Here is a 24,568-nt window from a genome sequence, read left to right as displayed (position 1 = left end):
TGTGTAACCGTGGTCTTGGAATTTTCTTTCCTGACGTTTCGCCAGCAACTGTGGCAGGCATCTTCAGAGTAGTAACACTCTCAGTGTTACTACTCTGAAGATGCCTGCCACAGTTGCTGGCGAAACGTCAGGAAAGAAAATTCCAAGACCACGGTTACACAGCCCGGATAACCTACAAGAACCAATGAACTCTGACCGTGAAAGCCTTCGACAATAATTTCTAAAAGGCTTTTTTTTTTTTACTTTAGGTCTGTTGCAGCCATAGAGGGGTTAGAGGCAAGAATTAATATAGCAGGAATTAACCTTGGAAGACATATTTATATCTAGCTGCCCAGGACCTCTAAGAGAGTAATCCAATTTTCAGTGCATTTTTGACGTCGTAAACCAACAGCCCCATTGTCATACTTGTTGCTGCCATAGCAAATAGCTGCTGATGGCAGTCAGAATGGCGAAGTACTTTTATAAATAATGCATATTTAAGTTAAGAAGATTTTATAGGAAAATGTGGAGCATAGGAGTATGAAAGCAGAATAATATATCTATGTATATTTGTACAAAAACACATGGAGTACTCCTATCCTCCAACCTTGTCTATAGGGTTTCTTAGGACCATCTGGATGGCCAGTGCTGAAAACAGAGTGGTACAATTGATAGACCTTGGCCTGATCCAACTAGGCAATTCTTATGTTGCTGTTGTATTAACATCATGCAACAACAACAACAACAAACATTGTGACAGAAATAGCAGGGACCAATAGCTAAGCCATTTCTTTCAATAAAGAAAGCAAAATCCAGCACCTTAATATCTTCTCTATGAAAGTCACAGATAATTATTAGGGGTGTGCACCATTCCTCCCCCTACCCCAGTATTTTTCAGGTTTGGGTTTAATAGACTTGAACATTTTCAAAAAATCCAAAAAAAAAAAAAAATCCCTATAGCAGCTTTTTTTCAGATAATCAAGGTGTTTCGGGTTGATTAAACCTGAAAAGGTCCAGCCACTTCCGAACTCCACATGGACTTTGGAGGTGACTGCACAGAGCTGAACGTTGGGCTCAGTCAAGCCCAGCTTTCAGCTCTGTGCCACCTTCAAACTCCACATGGGTCTTGGAGGCGGCAGGCGCCACCTGCCACCTCCAAGACCCACGTAGACTTTGGAGGCGATAGAGTAGACAGGTTAAAACATACTGCAACAGGTTAAAAACATACTGCAAGGTGCTCTATGTCTTACAAACTATTAAAACCAAACAAAAATACATAATTATAATAATTAAAATCATTAAAACTAAGCAAAAATACATGTTCAAAAACATTAAAACACCACATTAAAACATAGGGCAAGAAGGTGGGATCACTGAGGGAATGCCAGATGAAACAAAAGAAGTCTTCACCTGCTGGAGGAAGACGACAACACAAGGGGACAGGAGAGTCTTTCTGGGGAAAGAGTTCCAGAGTTTTGGTGCCATGACTGAGAAGGCGCTTTCCCACATTGCCCCGCTCCACCTAAATTCAGAAGGCAGGGGCACCCAAAGCAGTGGCTCAAAAGATGACTTGATGTCAAGTAGGTTCGTAAGCAAGTAAGCAGACCCTTCAGATAAGCTGGTCAGAAGCCATATAGTGCTTTAAAGGTCAAAGTCAGCACCTTGAACTGGCCTGGAAACAAACTGGGAGCCAGTATAGATGGGCAAAGACTGGAGTGATATGGTCCCTATGACCCACTTCAGTCAACATCCAGGTTGCAGCATTCTTCACCAGCTGAAGTTTCCAATAGGGATGCCAGACTCCAGGTGGGACCTTGAGATCCCCTGGAATTACAGCTCATCTCCAGACTACAGAGATCAGTTCCCCAGAGAAAATGAATTTTTGTGGGGATGTACTCGGTGGCATTATACCCCACTGAGTCACCTCTTCTCCCCAGGCTCAACCCCCAAATCTCCAGAAGTTTCCCAACCTGGATCTGGCAACCTCACCCTCCATCCCCTGCTTGTAGCCAGGGGAGGACCTGGCAACTCTAGTTTCCAAACACTTTTCAAGGGCAGCCTTACATTGCAGTAATCTAATCTAGGTGTAACCAGGGCTTGCACCACAGTGGCTAGATCTTTTTTGCCCAGATAGCTGATCAGCCAAAGCTGGTGAAAGGCACTTCTGGCCACAGCTGCCACTTACTTATCCAGCAGTAGGCCTTGGATCAAGAGTACCCCCAAACTATGGACTATCCCTGCAAGGGTAGTGCATCTCCACCCAAATCAGGTGACACCTTAAGTCCGGGGTCAGACCTGTAATGTGAAGCCAAGTTACCCCCTTAAAAGTCCACTGAAATCAGCGGACCTAAACGTTTTTACTACAGCCGTACTTGTTGTTCCTGATTATACTGTGAACTAACATATATCAGGCCTGGTTTATAAAAAAGATACAATATACAGTATCTATTTGAACCTTTTCTTTTTTTCACATTTTAGCAAGTGTGCTGACAGAGCCTAAGAAGAAGATAAAACCTTTGGCTTTTCACAGCTACACATTGTTCACATATTACTGTGTGCAATTCAGAGCTATTTATGCCATTGGCCTTATGTGCCACAGCTTTGACTTCAGATTCACAGAGCAAAGGTCAGGAAGAAATGGGCATAAATGGCTTTCATTTCTTCACTGTGTGTGCTAATAAAGCAAATGTATTCACAGGATAAGTATTTTTAAGAATATTCAAGACAGTTCCTCATTCCCCCCAATTTTTTTTAAGTAAACAAATACATTCCTTTCTGTGTGTCTCTGTGTATCTGTGTGTAAGAGAACAATTTTGAGAAACATGGATTTATATTCTTTTAATATTTATTATTTATTCGCTTTATTCAAAGTATTTGTTAGCCGCCTTTCTCTTTTGCGGAAATCAAGGCAGCTTACAATATAAATAAAAATTATGAAAACCCCAATAAACACAACAATTATAAAACCCATAAATGCCACACATTAATTAATAATGTAAATAAATATACTATTTTTATATGCCCACTTGGATTACATCTTTTATTATGTTAAATGGACATCTCTCAAGCAAGATACTTGGTGAAGTTAATAGGCTTTTTGCCTGTGGATCGGGTAAAGTTAGAACAGCAAATACACCTCTACTCCTTGTGTGCCACAAAAATCAGCTGTTATGTAATACATAGGGTTGCCAGCTCCAGGTTGGGAAATACCTGGATATTTTGGGGGGGAGTCTAAGGAGGGCGGGTTTTGGGAAAGGGCTTCAATGCCGAAGAGTCCAATCACCAAAGTGGCCATTTTCTCCAGGTGAACTGATCTCTATCGGCTGGAGATCAGTTGTAATAGCAGGAGATCTCCGGACACCACCTGGAGGTTGGCAACCCTAATAATACAGCTATTTTAATGCTATCAGGATTTAACTGTGCTTCCTTTATTAATACCCTGCCTTTCTCCCTAATAGGGCTGACATTGTTTGTCTCTCCTCCACTTTATCCTTATGACAAGCCTTTGAAGTGGGTTATGAGTGTATGACTGGCCCAAGGTTACCCAGCAAACCTCCCTGGCAACAGTGGGATTCGAACTGGGGACTGACAGATCCTAGTCTGACAATCTATCCACTACACCACACTGGCTTTGATATCTCTTTGTAAATCCAAATATTAACTGAAGCAAAATTGGTTCTGTAGAAGGTTTCTGTTAAATAAAAGCATAAGAAGCAGACAGAATGAACATCTGAGGAATTAACTAGGCTGGCATACACTCGTTTCATCGATAAATTGCCTGTAAATCTCATTGATTTCAGTTTAAGAATAAAATACTCTCAGCTGAAGGTGTTCAGAGAGAAAGAATGATCCCCAAATTCCTAGCAGCTGGGACCACGGTGCCATAGGTTATATTTATGTACCCGGGAAAATCACTGGAGGGGGGAAGGTTAGCAAATGGAGCAAATGTATGACGACTTCTGCATTTCCAGATTCTCTGCTTGGGGTGGGGGGAGAGAGAATGAAAGTCACAGTCTACTGGGAAGTTTTCCTGTGCAAGCACCACTGAAATTAAATTCCATTCATTTTTTCATTTCAAGACTGATAGTACTCAAGAACTTCCAAATGGATTGTGCCTAAATATAGACATGCCAGAGCCCAGGAAAAACAAAAAGCAAAACAACAATAGTTTTTCCAATAGAAAAAGTTGGAAGTTTCGAGGAGCAGTTGGGGGAAAAACCCTCAGATGCCATATTGTCTTTTTTGAATGAGTGAAATGCTTTTTAAGTCAAGGTTTTACAGTGCAATCCTATGGTGAGTTACTCTAGTCCAGTGATGGTGAACCTTTCAGAGACCGATTGCCCAAACTGCAACCCAAAACCCACTTATTTATCACAAAGTGCCAACACGGCAATTTAACCTGAATATGGTTGCTAACTCCAGGCCGGGAAATTCCTGGAGATCTGGGGGACAGCGGAGTTTGGGGAGGGAACTGATTTGTGTAGAGCGGCGGTCGGTTGTAATCCCGAGAGATTCCCAGGCCCCAACTGGAGGTTGGCAATTGTGTGTGTGTGTATTAAGTCCTATGAATCAAAGTCCTCCAAAAAGTCCTATCTTTGGCAATCGTACCAGGGGAGGAATCTGCAACGGCTGGAAAGCAAGACGACGTCGCTGTGTTACCTCAGGATCGCCCACTTACTGCAGCCTCGGGGAAGTTGGCCAGGCTGCGCAAGCAGCAGCAGTTCTGGGTGAGAAGCGAGGGAAGAGGTTGCCCCGATGGGACTCCTTCTCTGAGGGCAGGGCCGGGGGTGGCGCAGGCAGCAGGAGCCAGCTCCAGTCTTGCCGCCACTCAGGCCTGCGGGACAGACGCTGGCAGCACAAAGCAGGAGCAGCGGCGCACGTGCCCACAGAGAGGGCTCTGAGTGCCTCCTCTGGCACGCGTGCCATAGGTTCGCCACCACTGCTCTAGTCTGAGCCCATTGAAGTTAATGGACTTAGATTGGAGTAACTCTCCATAGGATTGTGCTGTTGCTCACTCAGAATATGTGGTATGAAGATTTTTATGTAAGACAAATCCCTCCCAGTTTGGAAGCACACTTCCACATGTCCATTAGAGAATAATTCCTCGGTGTATACTGTAGACCTATATAACACATTTTCAAGGATAGACTGATTTTAAATGTGACTAATGTTGGCTATAATTAGTATGCAGTAATGTATATTATCTTCCAGTAGAAGATAATATTCCATTGAATAGTTCAATATTACCTATTGTGACTTTACATGATGCATAATTTGGACAGAAACAATTTTCTATCATTTACTACAAAATGTGTGTTTTATATTTTCACCTTTCATTTTTCTTCAGATAGCAAACATTATACAAGTTTACTCCTAAACAAAGTTTCACTGTAGAAGTCAATGGGTTTAGAAGGGTGTAACTCTGTTTGTGATTATACTGTACATGTACTAAAGTAGAATAGGGTGCAGCAGTTTGCAGCACTCTGTTTCTACTATTGTGTATATTTGCAATTTTGCTTGTAGAAACTAAGGCATATATTCTTGGTTAATTTCAGAAATATGCCAAATAGTATAATGATCAACTTATAAATGGTACATTTTATGTAATAACAGCAATCAAATTAGCTTACAGTTGATAACAAGCATGACATACCTCTCTGAAATTTCCATCCCATCCATCCAAAATCAGGGGGAAAAATAAAAATAATAATAAGATTTTTCCTGGCATCAAAATTTCCAGAAATGTTACATCCCTAACCTTAATATAGAAAATAGCTGCAAATTGAAGATGAACCCTTCTTTAACCATCAGCTACATACATTGCCCCAAACTTAAACAATAAAAATCAGTTAACTCTGCTAAAATACATCCCCCCCACACACACACACAGTTTAGAAGCACACTCAACTGGGAGATGCACATCAAGGTTAGAATTAGGCCATAAAATATGACCACCCCTTATTTTATTACATGGCTATAACAAACATGCCGTCAAACCCAAACTGGAATATTTTCTAAAGCATCTGTCAAAGGAAAACAAATAAATGATAGCCAAATGATGATGTGTGATTGGTTGACTCTGCATTACAGAGGGATTGCTAGTCTAAAGGTTTTTATTAAATATGAAAGCTTAAGATTTATGTTGTGGGTGATAAGGCCAAGAATGCTGTAAAAGTGAAAAAATATGGCAACAGTATGCAGTACATCACTGGTGAGATAATTATTTATATAAAAAGTTGGCATTCTTAGACTTCCAATACATAGCAGATGAAATTCATATATTCAAAGGAGACATAATAATAACCTGTCGGCTGGTGGTGATGGATATGTTTTTAATCCAAATGGCCACAATCTTCAGCCTACCTGTCATAAAGGGACAGGAAAAATTGGAATTTTCCTTTCATAATTCTTAAAGTTGAAAGAGAAAAACCTAGAAGCATGATAAGTGGCTCATTCTAGTGGACAGATGGACAGGCAATACTATAAAATGAGTAGCACCATACCTTCACTTATGCCACTTCCCCTAGTTACACTTTGAAACCCTGTGACAGGAATAGTATCACCTGAGTATTAATGCAAAAATCCTCAAATTCTAAACTGACTTTTAAAAAATGTACTTATATCTTTGCGGTGCCAGAAAAAGAACCTGAAGAAACAAGCAAGGAACCCACCCTCTTCAGGTGCCTCTTAATACTAGCAATGCTTGTCTTTCATAATTTCCTTTGAGGCATTCATTTCTAACTTGCATGCTACCAGAATGCTCTGGTAGTTGTTTAATTTATACACATTCACCCATTCAATATGTGCTACAATTTAATAAACACATAACCAAAGTGGGAAAAGACATTGAATTGTTTCACTAGCTCTCCCTCACACATCCCCCAATGCAGCTCGTCCACTTCCCTTTTTTTCTTCTATGAGAAGGATCTGTGGGAATAAAGAAAATATAGGGAGGTTTTTCTTTCTTTCTTAAAATCGAAATAGACTTGGCAAAAATATGGGCAGACAGACCTATTATAACTTTTTAAAATATTCATTTTCCTCCATTTCTGATCTATTCAGAAACTTAAAAGTAACAATATGATCCATTGGCAAATTAATTACTTTCAAAGCATCTGATCATACAAATAAAATTTGTCAAGAGGAAGAATAAAATTGGCAAGCCCCACAATTTAACCAATCTTTTGAGGAACTCATCTGAAACAGATTAAGTGATGTTTTTCTAAAAAGGAACTACGGCATGCGTCTTCCCAGGCCCTTCCAAGGATGCAGTTATTCAAGCATTCCAAAAGCACGTGGGATTCTTACTGCTCTGCACAGGTTGTCTGCCTGCTGGGGAAAACCTTCCCAACTTTCAAAAAAAGGCATGATTAATTGAAAGCCTTACATCTCACAATACTAGTTGAAATTCTAATTCCTTCAACTGACCTTTACAGAATTTGCAACAGGCAAGAAAAAAAAAGTTTATGGATACTTATCTTTCTTACGTCCCTCAGCAGTCAGTCGCACAATAGTACAGTTTAACTGGTCTCACAGCTGGACAAAACCGCTTCATTTACTGAACTTTTCCCTATACTCCTCACTAATTTTTGAAAATGAATTTAGCAATTACGAAAAGTAAGGGACTGGCAACATTAGAGATGCAATATGCGGAAGGAAGTGAAGTGGGTGCTATTCAAGCCTGCCCAAACTAATTCTTAATATGACTCATTTCTCATGCCGGAACTCTGGCGCAAATGTGTCATTTGAGGTAATACAATAATTTAGTTTCCCAGAGAAATGAACTTCTCTCCTACAATCTCCTTCTGTCTCACTCTGTCCTGTCTTCACTCAAAAAGGATAACTAATCCAGAAAAGGACAAGGAGCCACACTTTGAGTTATATCCAGCCAACCTTTTCACTCAGTCTCCCCCAGTTCTCCCCCATACAGCAGCCCTCCCCAAACCACATGTCTTTTATTGGTCAAGGTCCCATGATCCTCAGCATAGCCGCTTTGATGATCAAAAGGGATCCCTTCTTTTTTCACCAGGAGAAAAGATGGTTGGATCCAACCTTGCATCTTTATTACACTTGAACTTAATTTGCCAAGTGCAATCACTATTTGCACTCCCAAAAGGATTGTCTCAGACCATTAGATATATAACTCTTGCCTCTCGAAATATACTTTCCTGCAGAAAGCCAAGTTTAACAGCTTTGCTCTCAAAATATCTTGAGGTATCCTGCAAAAGAGAATCCAATCCAGACATTTAGACAGCCTTTTCCCCCCTTATCTGCTCTTCCCCAACCCAATGAAAACCTCCCTCATATCTCTAAATATTAACTAACAAATGGGGAAAATAAGAATGCCACTTGTAATATGGTATAGAGATAATGGAGCATTTTGTACAATGTTATTATGTAGTGGCATGCATGCAGCCTTATACTCTTATAATTAATAAATAATGCTATAAACATCCACATTAATGGTATCAGATATCAAAATTAAAAGCTAGCTGTTAAGTCGTACAACTCTAAATGGCTGCTTTGGTTTATAAATTGTTGATAAATGAAGCACTAAGTGAAAACATTATTCACGACTCTAACAGACTTTAAGAAGGTAATATTTTTTTATTGGCTTTAGTCATGTAGGGGTATTTTGGTAATAAAATATTATGTCGTGACTTGTGATTGGTTTCTGAGCTAAACTATATCACAATTTACAAACAAATTCCTTACTTAATTGCCCTCATTTTTATCTTCAACCAGGTACATGCAAATGTATTTGCTTATATACATTCCTTGCTATACTCTCCTCTCCCAACCATGTTTTCTTGACACTTTGGAATGTAAGCTCCTTGGAGCAGGAGCCTCTTGAAGAGCCCATTCCTGAAGGGGGCCCCCCGCGATGCTCCTTAGGAGCCAGCGTGACCCCGCACTGGAGCCACCTTATCATGGAATAAGCATCAGGTATGCTGATGGTGCTATATTATTTATTCTACACTAATAATGTTACTTGGAAGCAATGGATTCTTAGCATTCGACAGTCTGTGTACAGGAGAGATGAGACTACCTCTGCATGATGGCTGCCCTAAATTACATTGGGTATACAGGTTCATCACGTGGATTAGCCACCACCACCACCCCTGGGCAATATGGCTTGTCTTAATTCTGCCATAAGGCACTCACAGAAACGTTTGCCTGTGGTAGGGAAGCAAACGATGCACTGAGGACCAATTCATATGATGAACAAGTATACCAAATGGCTCCCAGCATCAAGTTGCTACCACACTGAAGCAACTGTAGAGCAAGAAGTGACACTTAGACCCCCTTAATCTAATTTATTTCTGCTTGATTCCAGACTCCCCTCTTGCACAGTATTTATCAACACTTAAAGTGTTGATATGTTGTCGAAGGCTTTCACGGTCAGAGTTCATTGGTTCTTGTAGGTTATCCGGGCTGTGTAACCGTGGTCTTGGAATTTTCTTTCCTGACGTTTCACCAGCAGCTGTGGCAGGCATCTTCAGAGTAGTAACACTGAAGGACAGTGTCTCTCAGTGTCAAGTGTGTAGGAAGAGTCAGAGAGGGGTTGGGTTTGAGCTGAGTACTGTCCTGCAGACGTAATGTGCTAATCATTGTCCTGTAAGTATCAAGATAATGTACTAATGAGAGTGTGGTATGTTAATATGGAAGCATTGTATCCAATACCTTCAGATAATTGGTCCATCAGAGTCAGTATCGTCTACTCCAACTGCCCAGGATCACAGGATGAGGCCTTTCACCTGCCACGTGCTCCCCCCCCCTCGGAGTTACCAGGGTTTGAACTTGTGATCTCCTCAGTGCCAGTCAGATGCTCTACCACTGAGCGATGGTTTATTGGAGGTGGAGAACTGCAGGAGCCTTACCAATCACCTGACTATTCACTCACAAGATGAATCAACATTGTTTGATAGTCCACACTGACCGGCACTGCAGACTGGCAAAACAATGTTGATTAAGGTTGCCAGGTCCCTCTTTGCCACTGACAGGAGTTTTTGAGGGCGGAGCCTGAGGAGGGCTGGGTTTGGGGAGGGGCTTCAATGCCATAGAGTCCAATTGCCAAGGCGGCCATATTCTCCAGGTGAACTGATCTCTTATCAGCTGGAGATCAGTTGTAAGAACATTGACAAGGAAAGCTGCAGCCCTTAGTTTGGCGCCTTTGAACTTCTATTTCACAGGCTGAAGAAGCATCAATTGCGAAAAACATTTTTTAAAAAATTCCGGAAGACGTTTTCCTACCTTTACCTACCTCTTCCAAGGAATCAAGATTCCACTTGATCTTCTGAAAATTAAGCATCAAGATACACGCAAGTTCTAACGGACTATAAATAAGTCTTTACAACGTCTAGAGGTCTTTTGGACTCAATTGAAGAACTGTATGTTTCATGTTTATTTTTGTTTAGGTTGTTTATAAGTTTTTGTTAGCACTTCACTGTATATATTCACTGTATTGTATTATAATACACATTTGATATTTTGGCATATAGAGTTGGGTACTGTTTCTTCTCCAGCTTATTACCGTACAGTACAGGTGATTTTTTGTATTAGAGTATCTGGAGGTTGGCAAACCTAATAGCGATTCACCTGGTTGGTGAGTAGTCAGGCAACTGGTAATTGCTTTCTTATACACACACAGAGAGAGAGAGAAAGACAGGACATTAAACTGCAATTATTTGTCAACAAGGCCATTTAGATTTGTTGTTCTAGTAGAATGAACAAACAATGTAAATTCTGAGGAAAAGGGCTGGTGTGGTAATAAACCAACACAAGTGTCTAGTTTTAATTATGTAAATTCTACCCAGGTATCCACACTTTAGTAATAAAACAGCTTAATTTTTTTCCTAGTGAAGACTGTAAAGAATACAGAACCTTTCAACTTTGAAAAAGAATAGGTTTATTCCATATGTCAATAGCATTATCTATTACCATACATATTCCACATGTTATTGTTCTAAGAGTAGCTGCAGCCTTATTGGCTTTAAAAATAAGCATAAAAAGGGGGGGTTGTATGATAATTAGAAGTAATAGGTTTGACAAGGACTAATCTTAAGGAATCCAACTGATTCATACCCCTTCAGAGGCTGCTGCTGAATTTTATGCAAATCTAAGCAATTGGGATAGCAAGATTCTGGGTTCCTTTTTTCTACAGATCTAAAACCAATGACACCAAAACCCTATACCTTTTCAGAGATGCATCTTAGAGAAGTTTGGCTTTTATGCTACTCTCAGGGAAAGTCAAATAAAATTAGACTGGGAAAAAGAGACTGCTGAGGAATGGAAAATACTTCCCTCTCACGGAAATGTGACACCTGTGCTCTCTCATTTTCTGTGTCATAAAAATTGCATTAAAATAAAAGTTTAATATCTATTAAAAATTGAAGAGTAATGTTTTTAAAAGCACCACAGATAAAGCTAATATGCCAAATGTACACAGTATATGCCTGCTAGTTTTTTTTAAAGAAGGAGTACTGTGGTTGACCTTAAGTCACCCACAGTTGCTGAATTTTAGGGGGGAAATGGACCCAAATATTTTGAGTTCACCAGATTTTTGTAAGTTAATTAAACAAGTGAAACTATATTCTTTCATCTACTTAAAATACCTCTTTTATACACTCATACATTTATTTCTATGCCTATACCCAGAGATATAGTTTGCTGTTTTCTAATCAGTTATTGGATGGAAAAATTGGAGGAGAATTAAACACCCTTTTGGACTGCAACAGATAAGGAGATGAAACACACTTTGGGCCAAAACGCACGGTCGCTTTAGCCTCCTTTATTCCCTGTTTCAGCCAGGATTCAGCCAGGATCAAACACGTGTGTTTTCGCCGAAGTGCGTTTGATCCTGGCTGAATCCTGGCTGAAACAGGGGATAAAGGAGGCTAAAGCGACCATGCGTTTTGACAGTGACATTCCCTATCACTATAAATTAAACCATGGCTGTATTGGAACTTTGCATGGTGTATAATGCTCCCAGGACACTCAATCCCTTATAAATTCTTGGTTAACAAAGAGCACCAAAAGCTCTTAAAAGGGAAATATTGTATTTTTGCTAAATTAATGCCTCTAAACATTAGATTTCATCAGCTTCACTTAGGCTCAAAGTCCCCAAAGATTCTCCTCCTGAAAACAGTCTGTATTTTAATGGGCAAACTAGGCTGAGAGCTATCTAAATCTAGATAAAACTCATTGGCTTGTAATCTTCACCATCATCTATACATCTAAATCTATATGCAAATCAAAGGCTGTCATGCATTAAGACGTTCCAAAGCACCCAGGAATGAGAGATGCTCTTCACCGCCTCTCCTAACCCACCACCCCACACACCCTGCCTTCTATTTCCCTTTCTTTATTTACTCTAGAAGTACCTAAATAATTCACACTGCCTTCTTTTCAGACTGAACATTCTTCTGTTGAAGCTTGCAATGAGCAATTGCAGGAACCAGATGGACACATGAATGCAGCAGGTGGGACAGATGGCAGACCGCCCTGTCTGACGCTGGCTGCCTAGACTTGCACTGCTTTTTCCTTCCAGGTACATTATCATCAGTGTAGCAGAAAGTGGTATGCAAGAAAGGTGGGGAGGGGGAAAGAGAATCTATGTACAAAACTGTGGGAGTTAGTTAAATAAACGGCCAGCTGCTCACTCTTTTTTAACCAAATGCAATTTTCTTTTAAAAAAATCTCACAGGAAGTGCACATCTTCTCCAAAAGAAGCCCTCACAATTTTTCTTTCTTTCACTCGCATCCCATTCAGAAACATAGATGTGAAATACGAAGGGCAAGGAAATGTACCCAAACATCTGATGCTTTTGAAACTTAGTCGGAAACAATTCATACTGTGGTTTCCAAGTTTGAAATCGAAATCCAGTCACAAGCCATTATGCATTCTGCGGTGTCAACCGATCTTTCAAAGAACTGTTCTGGGTTTCTCCCTGAAGCCATATTGCTTGTTACAACCCCAAATTCCCATTGATTTCATTGGCAGTTTTAGGGGCAGTAGATTTAGTCCCAACTTTTAACTCCAAAGTATGTGTATAGCTAAACTGTGGAGGCTTAAAACAAAGCAAAATCAGAAGATAAAGCAATATAGGAAGTATGTATGCAGATTTACAACATGTTTAATTAATTCTCATCTCTTATATGTTCCTTACTTGATGATTGATAACCTTCACTTTTCTCTAAAATCCACATACCGTATATACTCGCATATAAGCCGAGTTTTTCAGGCCAAAAAAAGGGCTGAAAAAGCCGGCCTCGGCTTATACGCGGGTCAATACGGTAGGGTAGGGGAGGAGGGAGGAGGCAACTTACCGTCGCCGCCACCACCGCTGCCGGGCCCATGCGGCTTCCCCTGGCCAGGAGCGCCCTGTGAGGGCCTCCTGCGGCAGCTGCAAGGCGGCGCGGCCGCCGCCGGGCGCGCCTGGCTCCTCCCGCCCTGGAAGGGCCGGGGGAAGCCTGCTGCGGCTGCTGCAAAGCCACGCGGCTGCTGCAAGGCCGCGCGGCCGCCGGGGGAATCCTGCTGCCGGGCGCGCCTGCCTCCTCCCGCCCTGGAAGGGCCGGGGGGAAGCCTGCTGCCGGCCGTGCCTGGCTCCTCCCGCCCTGGAAGGGCCGGGGGAAGCCTGCTGCCGGGTGCGACTGGCTCCTCCCGCCCTGGAAGGGCTGGGGGAAGCCTGCTGGCGGGCGTGCCTGGCTCCTCCCACCCTGGAAGGGCCGGGGGAAGCCTGCTGCGGCTGCTGCTGCAAGGCCGCGCGGCTGGGGGAATCCTGCTGCCGGGCGCGCCTGGCTCCTCCCGCCCTGGAAGGGCTGGGGGAAGCCTGCTACCGGGCGCGCCTGGCTCCTCCCACTCTGGAAGGGCCGGGGGAAGCCTGCTGCTGGGCGCACCTGGCTCCTCCCGCCCTGGAAGGGCCGGGGGAAGCCTGCTGCCGGGCGCGCCTGGCTTCTCCCGCCCTGGAACCCTCCTGCGGGGGGCCCGGGGCCACCACCACCGCCTTCGCCAGGAGCCCTGTCAGGTAAGCCTGCGGGGGGGAGGGGTTATAAGCCGACCCTAATTTCTGGGGAGAAATTAGGCACCTCGGCTTATACATGGGTATATACGGTATTCTCTGTCGTTCCAAAAGGCATCTTTTCCCCTCTGATACAGACATCAGATACCTCACTTTTTCAGATCCACTTCAGTGACTACAAGATCTACTCATTAAGGAAGCATACCCTTCCTCAGTGCTATCTGGTGTGACTCCTTACACAAACGAACAGCACTTGTAAGAATCTCTAGTGCAAAAGAGTTTATACCAAGACACCTTAATGGGATATGCATTTCAAGATATGTAACAAAGATTTGGACTGAAGTGGAAGAGGAAATAATCCAAAAGGAAACAGGATTTGACTGTATTAAGGCCAGCATTGAAGAAAACGTAAACCCATTCATGTGCAGCTACAATTTTTATTTGTCAACTATTGTGGGGATCAGCAGAGTGGGAAAGAAAGCCAACAAAATCTTATTTTAAAATTATTGGTATATTTCCACCTGAAGTAAACAAGGTTCTGTGTAAGATCTCACAAACTAATGTAGTCTTATAGGATTTCCAGACTGATTTTGAGTCCTGAGAGGCAAGTAATTTAGATAAGCTTCGGATATATATCCAAATAAGGTTACTGGGGAAAAATCAATCAGCATTCCCTGCCCTCTCCCAGTACTGAACAGCGGGCAGGAAATGAAGAAGGGTTGCATGTTGCAAGACACAGCAATGCTCTAGGAATTTTCCTGATCTCTAAGGTTTTTACCACAGAGATCATGGAAAACCCTAGAGCATAGCACAATGTGGCAATGCCACTTCCAATTTCCTAGCCAAAAGAGACATTGCAGCATCATATGATGCCTTTGTGCCAGTCTTCACCCTTAAAGGGATCCCACTGCAACTGGGAGCTGGATCAGCAACCATGTAGACACATTTTTAAACACTTATGAGCTGGTGAATGTGGTGAATATTTAAAGGCTTGTTTCTAGGGCTGGCAACCTCCAGGTGGGGGCAGGAGATCTCTTGGAATTACAACTGATCTTCAGACTACATAAATGACTTTATTATTTATTTAAAACCTTTATTCTACTTCTCCTGGAGAAAATCACTGCATTTGAAAACATCCAAAGTGGAGTGTTATGGGCGTGGGAAGACATCCACGCAAGAATGTCCACTTTCTGGGTTTTCCCCTGCTCGGATAAGATCTTACCCAAACCTTACTAGATGGATATGATTTCTTCGAAAATACTGAAGGCAAAGTACTTTTGCACATTGTCTGTGGGGGAAGGTGTGCTTATTGTAATGTCCCATGTTGACACCATTTTCCTTGCCTCAGTCTTCCACAGCTGCCATGTTACACCATACCACTGGAGGGCTTTTTCAAGCTTTTTAAAATGGCAATTGCTATAGTACAATAGTGATGTACTGCCACAACAGAACCCCAGCGTGGTATAGTGGTTAAGAGCAGCAGACTCTAATCTGGTGAACCAGGTTTGATTCCTTGATCCTCCCCATGAAGCCTGCTAGGTGACCTTGAGCCAGTCACAGTTCTCTCAGAACTCTCTCAGCCCACACTGAGGCAGGCAATGGCAAACTACCTCTGAACGTCTCTTGCCTTTGAAAACTCTATGGCAGGGGTCTGCAAACTGTGGCTCCCGAGCTGCATGCGGCTCTTTGGCCCGTTGAGTGCGGCTCTCTGAACTTGGTTGGGAGCCCCTGCTCTCGCGCCCGCTCACACCGGCAGCCGGGCTGCAGAACCGGCGTGCCAGAGAGAGAGAGAGAGAGAGAGAGAGAGAGAGAGCAGGCGAGTGGGCGCACTGTCTCTCCCTCCCCCCCGCCGTGGAGATTGGCCAGGTCCCCTTTTCCCTTGCCCTCAATGGTTGGGAGGCTAAAGCCTCCCCTCCCCTCTAGCCGTGCGATTGCTGGGCGGTTGGCTCGGGGGTTCCTGCCCCCCCACCTATCAGCTGTTGGGTGGGGCGGGCTTTCTTTGGTAGACCTGGCCTCCAGCTGAGTCCCATTGGGAGGCCATGTCTACCCACTGGCTTTTTTGGCGGTAGACCTGGACTCCGAGGAGGGGGAAAAAGTCCCCCTTCAGAGGCCAGGTCTACCAATTGGCTTCTATGGGCCTCCGGAGGCCAGGTCTACTGCCAAGAAAGCCAGTGGGTAGACCTGGCCTCCCAATGGGACTCAGCCGGAGGCCAGGTCTACCAATAGGCTTTTATGGTGGTAGACCAGGCCTCCAGACGAGGACTCCGGACGGGGAGGGGGAAATGGCAGGGACTTACAATTTAATTTTTATCAATAAATAAGATCACTATTAAGTATGATATCAAGTTTTATTCAGTGTACCTATAGTTTAATTAAGACTTAAAACTTTAATTAAAGTTTATTAAGTTAATAAACAGTGTACCTACCTATATAGTTTAAGTTTAAGAAATTTGGCTCTCAAAAGAAATCTCAATCGTTGTACTGTTGATATTTGGCTCTTTTGACTAATGTGTTTGCCGACCCCTGCCCTATGGGGTCGCAATAAGTCAGCTGTGACTTTACAGCACCCGCACACTGCCTCGTCATCTGGATTCCCAGGTTTCATTTTTCAAGAAGTCTAAAGCCCTTTTCATTTCAGCAAGCAAAAGAACTTTTGCCACGCTTCAGGTACTAGCTGGAGAGCTCCTGCTATTAAAACTGATCTCCAGCTGATAGAAATCAGTTCACCTGGAGAAAATGGCCACTTTGGCAATTGGATTCTATGGCATTGAAGTTCCTCCCCTCCCCAAATTCTGCCCTCCTCAGGCTCTGCCCCCAAAACCTCCCGCTAATGGCAAAGAGGGACCTGGCAACCCTACCTCCCCCCGAGAACTAGTTGCACTATTGTCCAAAGTTGCTCAAAAATAGGCAGCTGTGTTGATCATGGGGAACACATTTTCACAGGAACATTTTTTGTGTGAATTTTGTTCTAAAGGCGACTTTTAAAAAAGTAACAATGCAAATGACCCAATAAAGACAAAAATCTCATTAAAAGCATTTGATGACATAGGACTACAAGGAAAGAGGAGAGTTCTCATGCAGTACTGAGATCATTTGAAAGAGGAGTCATGCAGGTTTCATTTTCATTACCTATTATTGTGTAAACTAGCTTTAATATAATTTATAGTAACTGACACGGATTAGTCAGAGAACTCTGTTTAAAGACAAACAAGCTCTGCTGCTGGTGGTTTATGCCAATTTTTAAGTGGTTTGAAGACATGGTTTTCAATGAGCTTGCCCAATTAAATTTGTTTGGTTTAGTACACATATAGGCTCTGATACAAAATAGTGCTGAGATGCTTTTCTATACACTCTCTGGGACTTTTTGGGTTCCCCTGCTCACGCTTACTAAGAAGATCTTTATGAGAATTAGGCAACTTTTCGGCCCAACAGACTGCAGCCAAAATCCCAAATCACCAGTGAATATCTAGAAGTGCTCCTTTGATTGCAACAATAGTAAATGAATAACACGATTGGTAATTTTTTTTTAACTAATAGAATTATGCAATGAAGCAAATCAGGTATAACCTCTCTCCCTTTTTGTTTGTTTTAGACATTGGCTCTCTTATGGGATAGCATAGATATTAAGAGAGTATGGGAGATGATACTGTTCTGTATCCATGTAACATGCGATCTTGGGCTGTATCAACAGACGTATAGTGTCCAGATTATGTGAAGTGATGGTAACACTTTACTCTGCTCTGGTTAGACCTCACCTAGAGTATTGTGTTCAGCTTTGGGCACCGCAATTTAAAAAAGATGTAGACAAGCTGGAACGAGTCAAGAGGAGGGCAACAAAGAGACCAAGTCCTATGAGGAAAGGTTGAAGGAGCTGAGTATGTTTAGCCTGAAGAGGAGAAGACTGAGAGGGGATATGATAACCATCTTCAAGTACTTGAAGGGCTGTCATATAGAGGATGGTGTCGAGTTGTTCTCTGTTGCCCCAGAAGGTCGGACCAGAACCAATGGGTTGAAATTAAATCAGAAGAGTTTCCGTCTAGACATTAGGAAGAATTTTCTAACAGAGCGGTTCCTCAGTGGAACAGGCTTCCTCGGGAGGTGGGAAGCTTGCCTTCCCTGGAGGTTTTTAAGCAGAGGCTAGATGGCCATCTGTCAGCAATGCTGATTCTATGACCTTAGGCAGATCATGATTGAGAAGGCATCTTGGCCATCTTCTGGCCATGGAGTAGGAGTCACTGGGGGTGTGGTAGTTGTGAATTTTCTGCATTGTGCAGGGGGTTGGACTAGATGACCCTGGTGGTCCTTTCCAACTCTATGATTCTATGGAAATAAATGAGGATGGTATGCATACATTGCTTAAATGCAGAGCGCCGGATTGGACAATTATGTTAAGAAACAGCAGAAGTGTGATTAAGGTGATTACCACATGTGGAAGGGCTTGCGCAGTTTCTTGTTGCTGGTGCGGTGCAGATAAAGCACAGTGGCAACAGGGTTTCCACAGCTTACATGCCCTAGTCCCTCAGCAGTGGATACCCCTGCTTCCCTGGAACACCAGGGCTTTTGCAATCTTTTTAAAAATGGCACTATAATATTGTTATATTGATATGACACTGTACCAATATGTATACCAGGTTTTTCAAATTCACAGCTTTAATTTAAAAAGTACCTTTGACCAAAGAATAGGATTGTTATCCTCTTCCAATGAGTGTGCAGCTTCAGGGGGGATGTACATGGAATGATGATGGAGGACACATGCCTAGGCAGCCAGATCAGCCAAATCAACGCTGGCAATCAAAGGGGTGAGAGATGTCACAGGTAGATCTCCCTCACATCCTAATTTATTCAATACAATTTAAACATCCTCATGTATATGATAGCTGCCCTCATTTAAAAAGGAAGTAAGTCTTTAGCCTCTTCCGTTGCACAGACAGGCCTGTCTCTTTAAATCTCTGCAAAGGAAAGAGCTAGAGACTTCCTTGTTTAAAAGAGTGAAAGCTAGGAATTCAGATAAACTTGTAAGCATATCAAAAGATCGTTATATTGATACAATGATAGTTTAGTGCCATTTTTCTAAAAAAAAATAAAAGCCCCCCACCGAGGCAGGGGAAGGAAGTGGGCACCACAGGGACAGGGTTGGGAAAACGGATGCCATATAGGTGGAAAAATACAAATTTTCCCACCCACATAGCAGTCATCCAGGGTTTTACTGTAATCATTTCCAAAACTTTGGAGCAAACCAGGTTAGAGAAAGACTGGAAGAAAAAAAACCTACTTCCCCAAAGCATTGAACCCAGGGCCAATGATGAAACGGTTGAAGATACCTACAATTTACAAAGAATACGACTGTCATAATTGCTCCAGTTTTAGAAATGTTTTCGTATGCTTTATTCCAAGGTTGCACATTTCAGATACTCTATTTAAGATACACATTAACATAATACCACTTAAATTATTTTTTGAATACACTAGAAAGGAAATTTTATGGGTATGTGGACTTAGATTGGGGATGTGGAATGGTACAGTATAGCCTGATCTCATCAGATCTTGAAAGCTAAATAGGGTTGATATCTGGATAAGAGACCACCAAGGAAGACTTTGCAGAGGAAGGCAATGGCAAACCACCTCAGCTTAATCACTTGCCTTAAAAACCCTACGGGGTTGCCATAAATTGGTTGCGACTTGACAACACTTTACACACACAAAGAGACTTAGATGGTCTTCTTCTCCCACATACACATGGATGAAAACTTCTTTTTAAAATTGGTGCAAGTTTGTGTTCCAGTTCGCTGGAAAATATATTTTACTGGTCACTTATACGTGGCTGGAGTTCTGCTTTCTTTGTGATATGAGTGGAGAATAGTGTTCCTGAACATTGTTAGCAAGGAATTACAGCTTGGGCACACTAGTTTTCTTATCCCAAACTACAAGTGTATTATTATGCATAGGAGGTGTACTTGTAGCAAAAGAAAATCCTGAAGAGTTCTGCTGCCTGCCTGCAGCTCAGCCCAATGCAAGTACACTTGGATATAAGTCCTACTGAGATCAATAGGTTTTACTCCGACACAAATGTACAACTTTGTCACAAATTTGTAATATTAATTTCGGTGGCTTCAAAATGCCCGTTATTAATCACAGATTATGTTTAAAAGCATTCTTCTTGCCTCACGGGGTAAGGGGGAAACCCAAGGCAACTTTGTGTTAGTTAAAAAAAGGGGGGGCCTTTTCCAATGGCACTTTCAAAAAGTAGAAGATGTTTCTGCTGAGTGGAAATAGAGCCGTATTTTTAAATTAGCTGTATTGAATCTAGATACCATAATTCACCAAAAGTGCACAGCTGTTACTATTGGGGTCAGCATTTCAAAGGCGCTGAAACCCAGCGGCCCCTACTTTTCTCAATGGGAGCTGCAGGGTGTACAGCAATTTTGAGAACCTCACTGCTGTGTTACCAAGCACCTACGCAAGACAGCTGAGCCGTTTTAGAAATCTAGCTGTATATTCAGGTGCTCACAAGAATGTGTGTGCGCGTGCGGGGGTGTTGTCTGAGATTGTCAGAAAACTGACCTGGCTTAGAAATTCATGTGCTGAGAGAAAATTACATAGACTATTTATTAAAGAAAAATACTATCTCACTTTAAAGACACATTTTCCTTAGAGACTAAAATTACTTGGGTCAGATAAAATACTAATTTATTACGAGGGAGTAATGAGGCCGACTCAGAAATTGTCATGCTGATATTCTAGATAAACAACAAGAGCAAAAATTCAGCCCACTCCTGCACTGCAAGGGGGGGGCAAATGATAGGGGGGAAACTGGCAATCCTTCAGACAAAGGTATGTGTATTCATACTTACCTGTATATAGTCAGCATACTAAGTCCTATTTTCCCACAGAAAAAAATATTCTAAATTATATACATGTAAAAAAAAAAACCCACACCAAAATAAAATCCTAAAAAAACAGTTTTAAGATTACAAAAAGCAAACAACATTGTCCTTACAAAACAAGCAATATATCATTATTTAAAACTTCCTCATTTTTCAAATAATATATTCATTCTGACGACCGTGTTTTAGCACTTGATTCCTTGATTTAATTTTATGAGAGTGTTGCAGTGAAAGGTTATATAACCCTCTGCCTTATTCAAGGCCGCTTTTTCCTTTGGATACCTCCCCCTTCCCATGGTTTAAACAGGCTTTGACCTTTTAAATGAAATTACTTCTCTTAATTTTTGAAAGGAATGTGTTATACCACTATTCTTTCTCATTCAACAGCGCTAGCCTGATCTCATCAGATCTCAGAAGCTAAGCAGGGTCAGCCCTGGTTAGTATTTGGATGGGAGACCACCAAGAAACACTAGGGTTGCTGTGCAGAGGAAGGCACTGGCAAACCACCTCTGTTAGTCTCTTGACATGAAAACCCCAAAAGGGGTCGCCATAAGTCGGCTGCGACTTGACGGCACTTTACACACACACACACACACAGTTCCTTATAGGTTTAAAACATTTCCACAAAACAAGTTTAATTGTGGATTATTACTACCGAGAATGACAATTATGTCAATCACACCACAATGTGTTCTTTATTAAGATACATTATTTCCAAGCTGTCAGAAACATAACCTAGGCTGTGAAAATATAGAAGAAAGTCCCATACTATAAAGGGTCTCATAATCTAGATCATCCAGGAGAAACTGTACGCAACAGGAACAGGAACAGAGTGTAATAGAGATTACTTACATCTATGCAGCAATTTAGCAGAGCCATTTACACAGGCCCTCTGGTCAGTGTTTAGTAAACAGGGTGTGTATGGTGATCGAGTGTTTCTATTTGACTGTCCTTGTAAAAGGCAAGGCAGGGGTTCTGTTTATAGTGCACACTTTGGGTCAGTGTTAATCCTGTTTTATGTTGTTCACACCTGCTGCTGACTAGCAGCCTGCTGATGGTTTATGGTTTGTACTGCTGTAAGTGAATCCCAACTAACCCCGCCTAGACAGTCAACAAAAGCTACTCTGCTGAAACAAAAACAAAAGGAGATCCTAGTTCAACCACTTTCTAAAGCAGCTTGCCTCGCACCCATGTATGCAATATAAAAACGTAAAATGCTTGCTCATTGTTGTCAGCAAAATTACATCCACCTCAAAATACTACAAGCTGTTACTGGGAAGACAACTTTTTAAAAAATAGACTCAGCACAAAGTCTTTGATCCTATTCTGCATACAAAATTTGTTACACTTCCATGAAAAAGTATATAAAATAATTTTCCAAAGGGCAATTATACATGACACAAATCGATAAATTCTGAGTTTTGTTTGTTGAGGTTTGAACAGAAAAAAAGAATGGTATTGAAGGTTATTGTGGCATTTGCACGACAGTAAATATACAAACCCCACAAAAAACCAACATCATTTTGAATACCAATTAGATGAATGTTGATGTCAAAAGTGTAGCAAAAACATGCACCATGTTCTTTGAGCCTAGTTCTAAAAGTTTTCAAACATATGCAACAAATGGCAAGTCTTGCGCCACTCATAGGCCACAAGTTTTACATGGTTACATAAATTTAAGCATTGAAATCCAAGTAAGACGTCACTATCTGATTGTCATGCGAAATGTCCCCTAAATTCTGTTAACACCCATACCACTTTAGTAACAGCCACTTCCACTGATTATTAGATCAGTAAAATGCAGCGGGAGGGATTGCTTTGGGTAGCATGCAATATTTTTTCTATGGTAGGCAATAATGTCAGTTATTTTTGTCTACCATGCTACAATGGTACAAACTGGAATAACCTTATGCTACAAAATCAGCAAACTACAAATAAACAGCATAAGCCAAAAAGGTGCAATGTACGTATATCTCAAAAAGTATCACAGCCACAAAGTATATGTGACATTTTTCTACAGTATGTGATGTATATTCAGTCTTAATATTTCTATAGTATGTGATGTATATTTGTGTATTGCTCTGTCTGTGAATATGTGTTATTCACATATATTGTACCTGTGATACTTTTTGATATATACATACATTGCACCTTTTTGGCTTATGCTGTTTATTTGTAGTTTACCATGCTACAATGCCTTGGTAGGCAGTATACCAGTACTATTTTACCAGCACCCTCTATGTTGTCTGGTCGTAGTTTTCTACAGCCAATAAAACCTGCTGAAGAACAGGCCTATTGATTGTTGCATCTATGTTTTGCCACAAGCCACAGTTACATATCAAGCATCTAAATTTTCAACATACTTTCCAAGTTTTGAATATAAAGTCTTTTTCTGCCACAACAGGGATTATGACATCTTACTTACTTCCACATGGTTCCATTTCCCTGAGGTAGAGGACCACCAGCTTCACAACTGATTGATGGGATCCATACGGCATTGTAGACTGAAGCTAGTGCCACCATCAGCACCCAGACAGCCGTCTGGCGTTATCTCTGATGCAAACCCACTATTGTAGTCTGCACAGGGGGCAGGAAAGTGTCTGCGCAGTCTCTTCCCAAGGCACACTGCAGCAGCCGAAAGAACGGAGAAGCCTTCCTTAACCCATTTCCTAACCCTTTTATTCCATTGTCCCATCTGCAGCCAACTGAGAGGGGCAAATCTATTCAGATGATATTAGCAGATTTCAATCTGCCAACACGGAGATGAAAAGTACAATCATCATATTTGCAGAAGACAGAAATGGACCCGACACATACCTGAAAATCTCTCCCGTATCTCTAGAGATTGCAGGGCTGGATTCTAAATGGGAGAGATTTTCAGGTATGTGTCAAGTCCATTTCTGTCTTCTGCAAGCATGCTGATTTTTATTTTCACCTTTTGCAACTTTGTATTCCATCAAAAAAATTATATACTAAAACTCACTATTTCAAAACAACTGGATCATATCACGGCACAATAGACCACATTGTATAGGTATATACATTTTACCCATGTTACCATGTAGTAACTTACTGATCTTATGTCATTTGTGCCTTAGAACAATACTGTTGATTCTCAAGCTATGAAAGAAAACAGCGGAGTGCCCTGATGCCTTCAAGGACTGCTTCCAAGTATACCTGCTTCAGGAGAAGTTAAGACTACTTTTATTTTGATTGCAGTGTTTTCCTCAGGCAGAGAATTTTATTTCAGTTTGAATCTTTAAGCCATTACATTTTCAGTGATGCATTTTTATATTTACAGTTGACATCTTCACAGAAGAATGGAACCTCTGAGCAACAGCTCTAAAGCATGAAGTTTGCCTCAAGTAACTACTTAAATTATTTTACACCCAAATGGAGCCAGTTGTTTTTTAGCTAAAATTTGATAAACCTTAAAACTGGAGACCTTTTCATTAAATGAAGGTCTTGGTTTGTGAAAATAAACTTGCCAATGAAATATATATTTCCCATACAAAAAGCCTATTGAAACCCCAGCGGTTTATCAGCTGTCAACATTTTGCTTTTAAAGTTCCCGTCTCTGTAAAAGGTACAAAACAAGGATGCCTTGATTAATCAAACAGTATTGACAGAAGTGGTTAACTGTGATCTCACTAGCTTAAATCAATAAAAATCCCAAATCAATCT

At 41.6% G+C, this 24,568-nt stretch overlaps 1 protein-coding gene across 5 annotated transcripts in view; it reads right to left on the bottom strand.

Annotated features, from left to right (window-relative positions):
* ESRRG (estrogen related receptor gamma) overlaps nucleotides 1-24,568 on the bottom strand; it is a 516,565-nt gene that overhangs the window by 197,473 nt on the left and 294,524 nt on the right. For 2 of the 5 annotated variants that reach the window (XM_056852763.1, XM_056852767.1), the window contains exon 1: nucleotides 23,310-23,411. The exons of the other annotated variants lie outside the window; for them this stretch is intronic. In XM_056852763.1, coding sequence (XP_056708741.1) covers nucleotides 23,310-23,407 — 98 coding nt within the window. In that variant the 5' untranslated portion in view covers nucleotides 23,408-23,411. Of the gene's footprint in view, nucleotides 1-23,309; nucleotides 23,412-24,568 lie in introns of those variants that run through there. 5 annotated transcript variants of the gene reach the window in all.

The sequence above is a fragment of the Euleptes europaea genome, chromosome 7, assembly GCF_029931775.1.
Source record: "Euleptes europaea isolate rEulEur1 chromosome 7, rEulEur1.hap1, whole genome shotgun sequence".
NCBI lineage: Eukaryota > Metazoa > Chordata > Lepidosauria > Squamata > Sphaerodactylidae > Euleptes > Euleptes europaea.
This window is presented reverse-complemented; position numbering and strand designations above follow the sequence as displayed.